The sequence below is a fragment of the Schistocerca serialis genome, chromosome 3, assembly GCF_023864345.2.
Source record: "Schistocerca serialis cubense isolate TAMUIC-IGC-003099 chromosome 3, iqSchSeri2.2, whole genome shotgun sequence".
Lineage (NCBI taxonomy): Eukaryota > Metazoa > Arthropoda > Insecta > Orthoptera > Acrididae > Schistocerca > Schistocerca serialis.
This window is the reverse complement of record NC_064640.1, coordinates 356,205,256-356,219,838: the sequence shown is the minus strand read 5'-3', so window position 1 is coordinate 356,219,838 and position 14,583 is coordinate 356,205,256. Positions and strand designations below refer to the sequence as shown.

General features: G+C 37.9%; 1 protein-coding gene across 1 annotated transcript in view; it reads right to left on the bottom strand.

The window, feature by feature from the left end:
- The window catches only part of LOC126470842 (trithorax group protein osa-like), a 65,089-nt gene that overhangs the window by 27,124 nt on the left and 23,382 nt on the right, over positions 1 to 14,583 (bottom strand). The window contains 3 exon segments of the mRNA XM_050098858.1: positions 9,113 to 9,287; positions 10,370 to 10,490; positions 10,581 to 10,684. Coding sequence (XP_049954815.1) covers positions 9,113 to 9,287; positions 10,370 to 10,490; positions 10,581 to 10,684 — 400 coding nt within the window.

Genomic DNA, 14,583 nt, shown 5'->3' with positions numbered 1-14,583 from the left:
AGCTTCAATGTTTCTGTACAAATAAAGATGTAACACCAGTTGTTACTTGTACGGTAAACAGCAAGTTTCCACAAAGCACTATCAAACAAAAACCGAAAAAGAGCTGAAATAATTCCAAGCAGAAGGAAACGCCTGTTGTATGTAAAACGGGACTAATAAAGGAGACACATTGAAGCTACTAACCTGTCACACAGCGTTCACTTGAGTAGTTGTGCTACTTCCAGCAGATTCAACAGTTTGCTACACTATAATATTTACAAGAAAGGTGTTGACAGATCAGACCAGATGACAGCACATTAGCCATTCAAAAGAAAACAGCTGAAATGTTGGGAAAAATTATTCTTTCACCTTTTTATGATCAGTGCTGCTAGTACTTTTTATCCGGTATTAGGAAACCAGGAATCAATGTTGAAAGGAAAAAATACAAATTAGCAAATTTTCTTCTGGAACTAGCAGTCAGTTTTATCCCAAAAGAAGGTGAATCCAAACCTTGATTTTATAGAGTGTAACAAAGTAATCAGACAACAGACGTGTAAATCCCCATGGAGAGACACTTTCTTGTGGTATGTTGTCTGAGTTGTGGAGCTCTCTAGATGCTAAACTGTTTCAAAATGTATCACACACAGACAAAATACATGTAATGTGTATGATGCGTTTCTTTTTTCAGATGACATAAACATGGTATTTTAATACAGATAATCCATGTTTTCATTTGATAAGATAGAATACAATAAATCTTTACATATATTTCAATAAACAAATGTCTAGATTTTTATGGAATAATTCAACATATTTATTTTATTGTTCCAAAGAAGCAAGTTTTCAGAAATCCTCTAAAAATGATAGTGTGGATAGTCTGAGATAGACCTGAGAGACCAATCTTGAAAGTGTTAATAATGATCTATTTGTCACAATGTATTGTCCTTAACTATCTCCTTAAGTTGCAAGCAAGTGTCCAAGTGAACAGCTCAGAATTTGAATGTTAAAGTGCCCACAGCAAATGTTCCACTGTAAGGCTTTAAGTTCCAATAAAAAGAATTTTAAGGTCCAGAGCCATTAATTATTACATCATAAATATAACATCCACAAAATGATTTAAAATGTTTGTTAACAGACACATGAGAGAGATGGCAGAAATTGCAAGAAGTTCTTTGAGCAAGGTCGAAGGTTGCAGGCATGATAATCTGTAACTAAAAGGTGTCACAAACAACATAGTGAACACAGGGTTGATCAGCAACTGTAGCATACACATAAACATATCACATAAACAAGTACTTAAGTGCAGAACAAAACTAAATAACTATACACAGAATAACTGTCCCACTGAAATTATGTCTGCTATCTGAACTTGGTAAGTTACAGACTCAAAATACCCTAAAGCAAAGCAACTAATAATGAATTTTCTTATTTAAAGCCCTCAGGTCAATCAAATGAATACAGGCAAAAAAAGTGAGTACCAAATCCATGACAATTTTTCACCACAAAACAAATGGAATATTATATAAAACAAGCCAGTTACTTTCAGAATGAATTTTCACTCTGCAACAGACTATGCACTGATCCTTAGAACTGTGTGCTGGATCTCTGCCTTTTGCGTCTGATGTATGAACAAATAAATCACAAGGTTTCCAAAAGTGTGGGCATGTTACATACAGCTGTATGCATAAGAAGCACGAATTTCCCAAATTTAGTCCATACACTCATAGCAATTTTCCCTGTATTTTGTTGATGGTCACAGAAAATGCAAGTCACAACACAAACTACAAACATTTCAGTTTGAATGGCATGTCCATTAGAGAATCATTGGGATGTGTGGCAACAGTGCATCTTCTCCTGTAAATTTTCCACTTCAAACTGAAGCTTTGATGATATTGTTCAACATCTTTTTCACTGCAACCCTGGTGCTGTTGCAAAGTAGTGGTGGATTTATGTTCCACAGAAGAATGATAGGCATGCCACTTTTCAATGTTGAAATGTGTCGTGGAATGCCTGGCAAATCGAGTTGAATAATTAAGAGCTTTTTCTTGATTCATTACGATATCAATGGACTCATATGTTGTCAATCTACCTGGTGTTTCATTTTAGATGCAGGAATTGATGGCACTGACATCATTGGTATTGTCTGTTAATGTAGCACTTGCATGAGCAACTAGTGATTTTTGTGATTCTGTGTGATATCTGGTAGAACTTAGTGAATCAGTTCATCTGTAGCTGCTGTGATTTTATAGAAGTTTGTTGACAATGCATAAAGTTGTGCAAATTCATCGATTGCTATTTAAACATTCTAGTATCCAACAACTGTTTTGCAAATGTCCAGCAGATGCTTCATGTCGTAATTGCACATGTTAATTGGTCTTCAGAAATCAATGTCTGTAAATGTTGTAATAAAACTGATGATTTGAGACATGAGTTAATGTCATCAATGGCTGTTTTACATGGGATAACTGGTGGATTTTCCAAAATTTAGTTCCTGGCAAGCAGTGCACACTTGAAACACACACATACGTGACCAATTACTATTCCCAGTTTTTGGAAGGTTGTCGGGCCATGTAGACTAATTGACAGTAATTGCAAGTACCAGCATGCTGCATTGTCTGGTGAATGGTGTACTGATGGCCTAAGATGTCAATCAAACCTAAATTGGGATGTCTTGAAACTGCTTTGCACTGTTTGTATTGTTTAAACTTGTTTTCTGATGCATTCTGTGAATAAGATGTTGGCACTTCAGATTACTGTCTTATGCATGTAACATCCTCACACATTGAAAAAAACACAGTTAACATTGTTGGCAAACATGACAATGCTCTTGCACATGCATTTTCCATTGTGAAGTACACACACTGTCAATTTTCAAGGTGCACTGTCAAATGAGTAACTATTTGACATTGTTCATGGATTGGAAATGATAAAATGCACCATACTATTTCATTCCTACTAATGTACCATTCCAGTTGATAGTGGTCGATTCCATTTATAGGTGCTGTTGCATTTACTGCTCCAAAAATTGCCATATCATTTCCTCCATTGAGATATTTGCAAATGTACTTTATCAGTTTCCCTGAATTGCAATACTCGACACTGATGAGTGCTTTGTATGTTTTTGAGAGTAATGACGAGTACAGAAAAGCCCAACAATTACAGAGTTCAGCATCATTGTTTCATACTTTTTAAGTGATGGATTTGCAGCCATCTTCAGTGGAGTGTCGTGTTACAGTGGATATCCTTCACTGCCACTGGTAGTCAGTCTCAGCAAGTAATGCTCCTAGGTGTCATCTCATTCATTTCCCATTAGATGTGCATGAGGAATGGTTGTTGAATAAGCCACATGGACCATAAATAACATTTTGGTGACAACTTCAAAGAAGTCCTGATCACTTGTGATACCTGCTGTTTCTGCAGAGATGACACTATCAACCTGACATTGAGAGATCTTTTCTGTCAACTAAGGCAAAATGTTTACATGTGACAATTATATTTTGCCATTAAATGGAAAACAACCAACAGCATTTCTCTTCAAAACCGTGATTCTTGGAAATGAAATCCACTGAAGATTTCAATTTTTGTTTACAGCCTTGGAGAAATATAATGATGATCCAATGACAATTGACTAGTTAACAAAAGTTCTTTTATTTTATCTTGTGTAGGATTTCATGTGCATGTGATTTAAAAAGATCTGTGTGGGCCTATGCACAAACATGCGTTATTGCATCTTGTGCGTACCCATGCATGTGCTGTGGACTACCTATAAATGTGGCCAGTAGTGTGACCATTTTGCTCAATTCACTGGGATTCACATTGCCATCTTTAACAACTGAAGCATATAAATGAAAGTACCCTTCACAATGCAACTTGGTTTCATGCAACTGATTGTAGAGTTGTCATTAGGTTTGGATTTTCCCATACATACAGACAATTTCATCATTTTCACAAATCATCATCAAAATGGCACTGACTGTTTTCCTAGTTTGCTATAAATGTATGTATTAATTCAGAAGCCTCAAAGAGTATATGCAGGGTGATAATGATTGAAGTACCAGTTTCAAAACTCAGTAAAAACCTAACCAAATTTGTACAGATTATTATTGAACAAGGGGAAAATGTTATGAATAAAAAATTATGACTAGATGGGACTGAAAGTGGCAGAATAAGCAAAATAAAAGACACAGGGTAACAGCTGTTCCTAATTTTGAACCTGAGATGCTCGGCATGCATGTCTCAAAGCAGTATTGCATGATACTGGTAAAGCTCTTCTACAAGAACAGTGATGTGTGCCAGTTGGGCTGAGTTGGGTTGTTTGGGGGAGGAGACCAGACAGCGAGGTCTTCGGTCTCATTGGATTAGGGAAGGATGGGGAAGGAAGTCGGCCATGTCCTTTCAAAGGAAACATCCCAGCATTTGCCTGGAGCGATTTGGAGAAATCACAGAAAACCTAAATCTGGATGGTCAGATGCGGGATTTAACCATTGTCCTCCCAAATGAGAGTCCAGTGTGCTAGCCATTGTGCCATCTCGCTTGGTGTGTCAGCTGCTTTGCAGAAAGTTCCAGGTGCTGAAGGGTACAAAAATAGGCATTGGTCCAATTTTTGCCAAGGTTCTGGAGAAAATTATTATAAAATTCAAAAAGACAGGTTCTTCTGTAGTAAAGTGTGGCACAGGGAGAAAAACAACTGATCAAACATAAGTAGAAGTGACCACAGCATTGCAGGAGAGGTCACAAGGTGGTGTGTAAACATGCAGTGCATGGGGAATTGCCCAAACTTTGGACATGAATGTGAGCATGGTGAATAAATTTTTACAAAACATCCTGCATTGCTATCCACAATTTTACCAATCTTCAGGAGTTGCTTCATGCTGACTTACCAATAACAAAAACGTTTTCTCTAGTGTTCTTACTTGCACGAAAGTGGACAATGAATGGCCATAGAACATTCTGCACACAGACAAAACCCATTTCCAACTACAAGGACATGAAAATACACAGAATTGCAGAATATGGTCGACGGGAAATCTGCTCACACATGCGTTACTGCTTCAATCTGCAACAGTAACTGCATGGTGCAGGTTGATAATATAAAGACCATATTTTTTGAGGATATGGGTCCTGCAGGGCCTGTTACCTGTGCCATCACAGTTAAACACTGAATGCAAGGTGGTGCTCCTCTGCATATTGCACAGTCAGTGATGAAGATGCTGCAGAGGCACTTTGGAAATGCTAGAATTATCAGCTGTCATTTCCCTACAGCCTGGATGTTCAGATAATTTGATCTTTATCTATGTGACTTCTGTCTGTGGGGTAACCTGAAAGATAGTGTTTAGTGCTCTGATAACAAACACAGCTGATATGAATGCACACATCGAGCACCACATTCTGAACGTGAACCATGAGACACTCCAATCTGTTGTGCAACATGCCATTTTTAGATTTCAACTTGTGGCAGGAAACGGTGGACAGCAAATTGAACACATCTTGCGCCAGTCTTAAGACATGCTTTTTATGCCATTTCTTGGCCTTGTGAAAACTAAAACCAGATGTCGTTGTTGCTTTTTATGCAGTTTCTGGTCTCTGAACAGTTAAAAACCAATTTTTCCCATCCGACGTAGTACAACCATGTCACAGTGGATGGGCTTTGCTAACTTAAAGTACCACAACTATTGAATGCCAAACTTCTGCCATCATTACATAGTATGGTTGGTTTCATATGCAACTAACATCATGGCTGTCATATTGCGATTCATCTTTTGTTAGTAGCCAAAATCACTTACATTATGACACTTAAGGTGCTGCCTAGTGGTAAAATTTTCAACCCCCCCCCCCCCCCCCCCAAAAAAAATAACGTTTCCCCCTTCTTCAATAATGTTCTATTGATATAAGATGTCATTCTGAGCAATGGTTCATTTTTTTTTTTTTTTTTTTTTTAAATTTACATCATTTCGAAAATGGAATTCAAATGGTAATTACCCTGTACTTTACAGTGGCTCCCTGTTCTGAGATACACCTATCAAGATTACTGCTCAGAGGCAAAAACAAAGGCAAGAGTTTGACATTAACTATGTGGGATTACAGTACACAATTATCCATTTGCAATGAGATGACATACCAACAAAGGATAGAAGTCCTCTAATTTCTGTATACATTACATGTCAACAGATAAAATGTATTTCTCTGAAAATTTCTGGACAGCAAAGATGCAAGAGATAAGGTTTTACAGCTTTGTAGCAAGAAAGGGAATAAATAATATAACAGCAATTACCATGTTTTGATTAACTTTAGAACATATCTTAAAATTCAGTATCAGAGAAATCATTCAGATCAGTGGTAACACTGTCTACAGAACTTTCTTCTGACTGTGAAAATTTTCAGTGTGGTGTAAGCCTTTCACTTGAACACATCTCCCACAGTTACAAGATCAATCACTTCCTGGAGCAAACTCTGCACATTTTAAATTCATTCCGCATGTGTAATTTCTGGATGTAACCTCTTCTTGCACTCACCTCCTCATGATAAAGATTGAATTTGTTGGAAAGGAGTATTAATTTTGCACATTTCTTCAGTTAGTTGTATCTTGCAAAGCACTTATTGACAATTTGTTCAAAGTCTCATCTATTTCAATCACACTTCAATATTAAATACAAATAACAATATACATTTATTGTCTAAGTGCAACTGAAATAACAAAGACTGCAAAAATGTCTGTTTCCTTTCATGGCGAACACTTGTAAACTACTACTGTCTTTCAAATCTTGCCAAATGTGACTGTCGTTACGTCAGGTCTTCAACACACACAAAATTTTTGATCCAACATTGGATTCTTCTTTGGATTGTAAGCCTTATCAACACACTTTATGTATTTTAATCCCAAAAATTTTACAATTCTGTCTATCAAATGAAGGCCCCCTGTGAAATCATTTCATTCATTTAAGACATTAAGACATATGCCACTTGTGGCTTATAGGATATGGACAACAATCACACAATTCTAAAAAATCGAGATCAAAAACGTTTTTTTCTAGAAATTGTGCAAATTATGAACACAAGTCTTCTTTCCTTAATATACTTGAAACTTCTTGGCAGTTTAGAGCCATACACTAAACCAGGACTTGAACTGTCACCTTTTGTGGCCAAGTGTTCTAGCAACTGAACTACTTGAAGATGAATCACGATCGGCCCTCAAAGCTTCACTTCTGGCAGTACCTGATAATATCCTTATTCTGAGACAAAGTTCCATATCAATCATACGTTTCCATTCAGTATACTTCTGCACATATTCTATATAGTATCTAAGGTGAAAAGGCACATGCTTTTGCTGTGGCAATCTGCTGTCTGGTCACGATTTCTTCTCCTCTGGGACTCTCTTTAAAATTGCATGAAATTCTTAAATACCTCGTATGTGATCCTTTCATTTTCCTCTGTGTGTACTGGAATTTAGTAGCATTAGCTAACAAACATGAGCAAGGAAGTACTCAAGAGGAATCTACATTCTCCTTGCCAATTATTTAATCCAGTGACTACATAAGTGATTCAAAGTCACAACACAGTTTGAAAGCCATACTAACAGCAACTGAATGAATCAAGCATAGTATTACTAAATAATACATGTCAGTGATAGGTATCACCTGAGTAACTGTTGTTTTTTATGGTGCTGCCTGAATGACAGCCATGTCATAATTGACACTGTGTTAACTGTATGCATTTACTGCCATGGACTGAATTCTAATTGGCATTGGCAATTACAGAAGAAGAAAGTACAAGGGTTGGGGGAACTGACATTCTCCTGGCGACTGCCACAACTGTTGTATCCCAGAATATGTAGTCATAACTTATCTTGTGGAGAGGAATGGTCCTGGTCCTGGTGGTGGTGGTGGTGGTGGTATTTTCATCCACGTCTGCAATGTAATGCTTGTCACATTTTTATTTCTAGTGGGAGTCAACAGAAAATTCATGTTGCGGCACCATAAATAAAATACTTTTTTTAACCTTTGTTACATGGTGCATGTCAGTCAGTCTGAACTCTCATGTAAAATTCATTTATGCCATCTGCACACTAGTTCTCTCCCTCTCCCACCCCCCTTTCCCCCATACAGAAATAAAAGAACATCAAACAATACTGTAGAGCAGTAAACAGAGACAGCTCCTTTGATTGCTCTTCATATTACAGTTGTTACATTACAGTTTGAATGTTGTAAGCAAAAATTTGTAGTGGAGAAAAAACAATGCAACAATTACTTTACTTCACACAGACTGGGTATACAGACTTAAATACAAATTAGTGCAGAAAAACAAATACAAAATGCATGGAGTTAAAACATCATTACTCAATACAACAACAACAGCTCAACATACTAAAAAAATTTCAAAAAAGTGCAAAGAAATAAATCTATGGGAAGAAACAGTAGATGGTAAAATATAAGCAGCATCTTACAGCAACAATTCAAATTTTGATTATGTGAAATATTTTAACATCAACTTTACCTCAGCATAAACCAAACAGTGCAGACAATATTCCATTTGTTGGTAATTCTATGTAAGCCACTTACCACAGCTTAAATGTGTTGTGGTGGAGTTCACATTTTTCATTCCCCTGCGAAAATGGCAGAGGAACAGAGCACAAATAGTACACTTGTAATCCTCCGGTGAGAATGACTACACCACTTCACAGGAGCTTGCACAAGATTCATTCATTAATATTACACATTACCTGCAGTTTCTTTCTCCAAACATAAACATTTTCCAGGAAGAACCACTCTGGCTGTTCTCCAGAGTAATAAATAAACACAAACAAAAATATCTGACTTTTCTCTCCTCCAAATATGAGGCAATTTTATTACCATTCTATCCCCCCCCCCCCTCCCTCACTATTGTTTCACGACTGCTGCCTCACTACACTGTCCTCTCATATACTTCGTTGTTTCCAACTAAGGGATGTTTACCTTTCAGAGATCTGTGGTACTTCTCTTTTCTATTCTTCTGAAGCAAAAATTAGTCACAAATGCATGTCAGTGAACAATACAGAACAGTACATATCCTGACAACACATTACAAGAAGTCAATATCAGATCACTCCATGATAAAATACATGCACATGGGTTTATATACTGAGGAACTCGAAGCCCACCTTTCAGCCTCAGAAGCGTAGGGAGGATACATAGGCCGAGCAGGTGGATATGAGCTGCTGGGAGAGTACTGCTGATTGAATTCCTGCCCCATATTCGTTGGTTGTCCACGACTATGGGGATAGTGATTCGGATACTGAGAGTACCCGGACTGGCCTTGATAGCCTTGCTGAATTCCTGCAAAAATTCATATTAACCAGAGTACCATTCCAAAACTGTACTATAATTGTAGTAAATTGTAATCAGTGTAATTTGGATATTCTATATATTGCAAATTAAAAGAATTACTGAGATGAGCAACTTACTGAATATCAATAACAAACAATGCAACAATTACTTTACTTCACACAGACTGGGTATACAGACTTAAAGACAAATTAGTGAAGAAAAACAAATACAAAATGCATGGATTTAAAACATCATTACTCAATACAACAACAACAGCTCAACATATTAAAAAATTTTCAAAAAAGTGCAAAGAAATAAATGTATGGGAAGAAACAGTACAAAAAGAGGTAAACCAGCAAGCAAGCAACAACACTGGACAGAATCACACAGAAACCATTCTACAGTTAGCCACCCATTCCCTCCCATGTTTTAGGAAACAACACAATTCCCTTTATGAATTTTTGCCACTCAAGCTAACATATATAAGCAAATTAACAAGGAAATTAGTTTTCTTAGAAGATTAAAGTGTCAGTTCATGCTGACGTGTGAAATGGAAAAAAAAGTAATAAACAGAAAGCAAAAGGAAAACTCACACTGAAGCATGTGACCAAGAACATCTAGGGAGGGTTACCTTGGGGACGAGAGGGGCCTCCAGAAGAGCAGTAGGGATTGGGCCTCTGCCCAGTCGCCACGTCGTCAAAAGGGTTGGAAACACTAATGTTATCCCCCGCACCTTGCGTCGGCACCCCCACACCTAGCACAATAAGCAACTGCTGTCACAAATTCCCCCAACAGGTTGCAGTCAAAATCAACTTATGAGTTTTACGGATAAAAGCAGAGAAGGAAGATCAAACTTAAAAGTATGTTTTCTCATGGCCTCCATAGCTACTAACAAAGCAAATTATAAACACAAAAATGCAAAGCAATCTCTTACATTATACTATATTTTACAAATTAAGCTCAAAATGAGGCACAGATGTAATACAAAATAAAGTATCAATAAATGCCTACCCATGAGGAGCACTTTACTTTCAGATTATGATAACCCTATCTTTCTCCCCCTTCAATGGCACCAAAGAGTGGTCACACACCTAAAATAACAAATATAAAAGCAACAATTCCTGCCAGAACTTGCTGGTCTACCTCAGCAGGGGAGAAATATTTATCCAGCAATCTGAAGCAGATATCTACATGTGACATAGTATTTTGATACTGAGTTTATAAAAAATGAAGATTGTGCATTACGAATTTATCAGAATTTCAGATTTTTGCCTCTGGAAATTGTACAAAAGCAGTGCAAACTGGACTCCTCAGAAGATATGGGAAATAGTCTCTTAACTGTAATATCAAAATATTTTCTCCACTTGAACCAGCTGCAGGAAATGAATCCTGTGAATTTGATGAGCCTGTAATTGAAAGAATCCTTAATCACACACAAATGCTTCAACAAGTGAAGTACAATAGTCGAAATCTGAATCAGTAATTGCTCCAAGTATTCACAAACTACAGAAGTGTCAAATTGCTTTTTATAACAATCTGCTTAATAGTCTCTCAAAAAGATTTCATATTAAAGTAAAGTATTACCTTTTCTCAGCAAGGAACAGAGAAAAAAAAACTGTGTGTAAATTATAGGAACATACATTCAGTCAGTATGTGAAAATGTCGAAGGTGTTATACAGGGAAGTACATTTTTCAGAAATTTCACACCAAATCATTAACACACCAAAATAACTAACAATGTTTTGTCTTGGAATTATCACTGATTCATGCACATGCACATAGAGACCTGTCAACAAGTCAAAGAGGACAATTAAATTAACCATCAACATGAACTTGCTGAAAAAAGGGGAGGTGTTGAGGAGCAGATGGGGAAAGGATTCAGCTGTGGCCTTGTTTAAGGAGCTTAGGGAAAGAAGACAATGGTAACTCAAACAGTGCTAAATCAAGAAGTTTGGATTGTAGACTTGAATATCAGCAGCCGCAACATAAAGTGGGTCCAATGTATGAATCTTATCACTCAGTGCTAACAAAGATTCACGATGATCAGCATTAGTATATATACAAAGAGAGGGGAAAGGGACTACATCGCGGGTACTGCTGCATATTTAGCAGTCACAGTGGACACAAAATTCTACAAGACATTCAGACCAGGACCTGCATATTAAGATGTTCATCAAATACTGGGACTGTCTGCACGTGCTGAGCTATTGAATAAAAATCAGTTTGTTATGTGGCAGGAATTGCTCCACTATACAAAAGCTGTTCTTTTCCATTCTGTTTGGAATTATAATTCTGGAGGGAACTTTATAACATATTTGGAGCAATGCTGTACAAGGGCTTACTGAAAAGTATGCCTGCAATGATTTTTTAAATAAAATTAATGTTGTTACCATTCTACACTTTTATTCTTTGTGTCTACATATTTGCAACCCTCTGCCACTAGAGGGCTCCGAATTGTAGTGTACAGCATGGCAGTATGTAATGTAACTCTGTGCCACTAGAGGGCTCCAGATTGTAGTGTACAGCATGGCAGTATGTAATGTAACTATGTCGGTGTGTGAGAAACTGAATGCTGTAATCGATTTTTGAATTTGAAGAGTTCGTCCAACCTCTTCTTTAGCATGACAATGCCAAATCACACACGAGCACAGTGAAATCTGTTGTAATCCGATGCTTAGGGGGATCACTGTCGGTCGATCGTCCTCCACACAGTTCTGACTTGGTCCCATCTAACTTTAATCTTTTTCCAAAACTAGAAGAACACCACCGAGGCCTTCAATTTCATGCTGATGAATCATTGCAAGTAGAGGAATAATATCTCTATTATTAACTGTTATTCCATTCTAAAACAATGCGTGGAAAAAACCAACAACTATACCTTTCTGTGCAAGCTCTGATTTCCCTTATTTTATTATGATGATCATTTCTCCCTATGTAGGTCAGTGTCAACAAAACATTTTCACATTCAGAGGAGAAAGTTGGTGATTGAAATTTCGTGAGAAGTTACTGTGACTGTGAAAAACACCTTTGTTTTAATGATGTCCACCCCAATCCTGTATCATGTCCATGACTCTCTCCCATATTTCTCGATACTACAAAATTTGCTGCCCTTCTTTGAACTTTCTCAATGTGCTCCATTAATCGAACCATGTAACGATCCGACGCCGTGCAGCAGTACTTCAGAAGAGGATGGACAAATGCAGTGCAGGCAGTCTCTTTACTAGATCTGCTGCATCTTCTAAGTTTTCTGCCAATAAAACACAGCCTTTGGTTTGTCTTCCCCACAACATTTCCTATGTATTTTCTTCCAATTTAAGTTGTTCGTTATTGTAATTCTTAGGTATTTAGTTCAATTATGGCCTTTAGAGCTAACTGACTTATAGTGTAACCGAAGTTTCACGGATTCCTTTTAACACTTATATGGATGATCTCTCACTTTTTTCTTGTCAAGTGCTGCATACTTAAAAATGATTTAATAACATAATTGATAATGGCACTGGCAGATGATGAAAATGATGTCATGAAGAGAATGTGGCACATCTTTATGTTACATTAGCATACTGGGGAAAAAATTAGTCACCCCCCAAAACAGTACAATGCTAATACTGCACAACATTTCTAGCTTTCACAATCACTCCAGTTTTGCAAGGAAGAGAACCTGTAAGTTTCTTCAGGTGTGACATACCTAACTGAAGCCACTCAGTTATGGTTAAATCCTGTATAGCTACCAAAATGTGGGGAGGCTGACTGTCATTTCACCCATTATTCCAAACCTTCCCACACAGTTTCTATGGGATTACCATCAGATGATTTAGTACACCAACTGAAATGCAGTAAGGCCCCAAGTCTTCATCAAACCAAGCACATATGCGTGAAACCCAGTGAACACAGCTGTTATTGTGTTGAAAGAGGGGAGTGTCCACAGCATTCTCATCATGACTATGAGGAAAGGGTGACATTTAGTCACTCACAGTGTTGAAATCAACATCCCAGCTCATGTTCACAGTAACCCGAATGGGGGATTCCAAGTAATGGTACGAAAAAATACCACCAAAACATCACAGAACTACCTCTTGCCTCCACACACTGCCTCATCAGGGTGTCACTGCCCCCAATGCCTTGCACTGTATAAAAGAGGTCAAATCGCAACTCGACAGACCACACTACTCACCTCCATCCTGCTGATGTCCAGTTTGTGTGTGTTGTCTGCCCCATTAGCTGAATGGTCAGTGCATTGGATTGCCACACACAGGGGCCCGGGTTCGATTCCCGACTGGGGCAGAAGATTTTCTCCCCTCAGCGACAGGGTGTTGTGCTGTCATCATCATTTCATCCCCATTCTCAACACGAAGGTCGCCCAATGTTGCGTCACACTCAATAAGACCTGCACTTGGCGGCAGAACTTCCTGACTGGGAACTCCTGGCCACTGACACCATATGATCATTTCCATTTTTTGTGTGTGTTTGGTCCACTGAAGAAGTGCAGCTTTATGTACCGCTCTGAGCAATGGCCTCTCATGAGTTACACAATTCCAAACGTTCTTTGCACACACTTCCCTTCATATAGTTTTCTTTGAAACTGATTGAGATGGACCACAGCTCACCCACGGCACCAAGCCATGTTAAATTTGAAACCTATCATCATTGAAAAGGCACAACACTCACCTCTGGACCCTGTATGTTAAGAGCTTTTTATGACCACTGTTCTTACACTGTGTTACATCACTGTGAGTGATAAACCTGTCAATGAACCACTCTGCCAATGATTAAAACCAACTTTCCGTATGCTATCATTGAACGTTATGAATACTGACCTACTCTCAACTCTGCTAAATTACTGCACAATCAATCTCTCAATTTTCTTTAAAATCTTTATAGATTTACTATCACATCAGAAGTAACTAAAATAACAGAATAATGAAGGGAAGCATATGGTTTATCTTGTCATTTCACAAGAGTTTGCAGAATGTGTTATTTGTAGAGAAAGAATGAGACAACCAATGCCTACATAAGTCAAATGCATCAACTGATACTAACTTCCAAAATGTATCATCAATCGTTTACTGGTACACACATCAAAAAAAGTTTTGCATCACCCCGGTTCCCAGAACTCCTGAAGACAGATGGTGAATGGGGATATTGTATCATAGACACAGTCCCTTTGACTGTTCAGAGATGCCACTAAACACGCCCAAAGATGTAAACAACCATGCATGGACACCACCTATTAGATGGAGGGTGTCCGGCAGCTGATCAATTCCAGTCATCCAACCAGGACGGAGGTACACAGCTCAAGTTTTCTGTA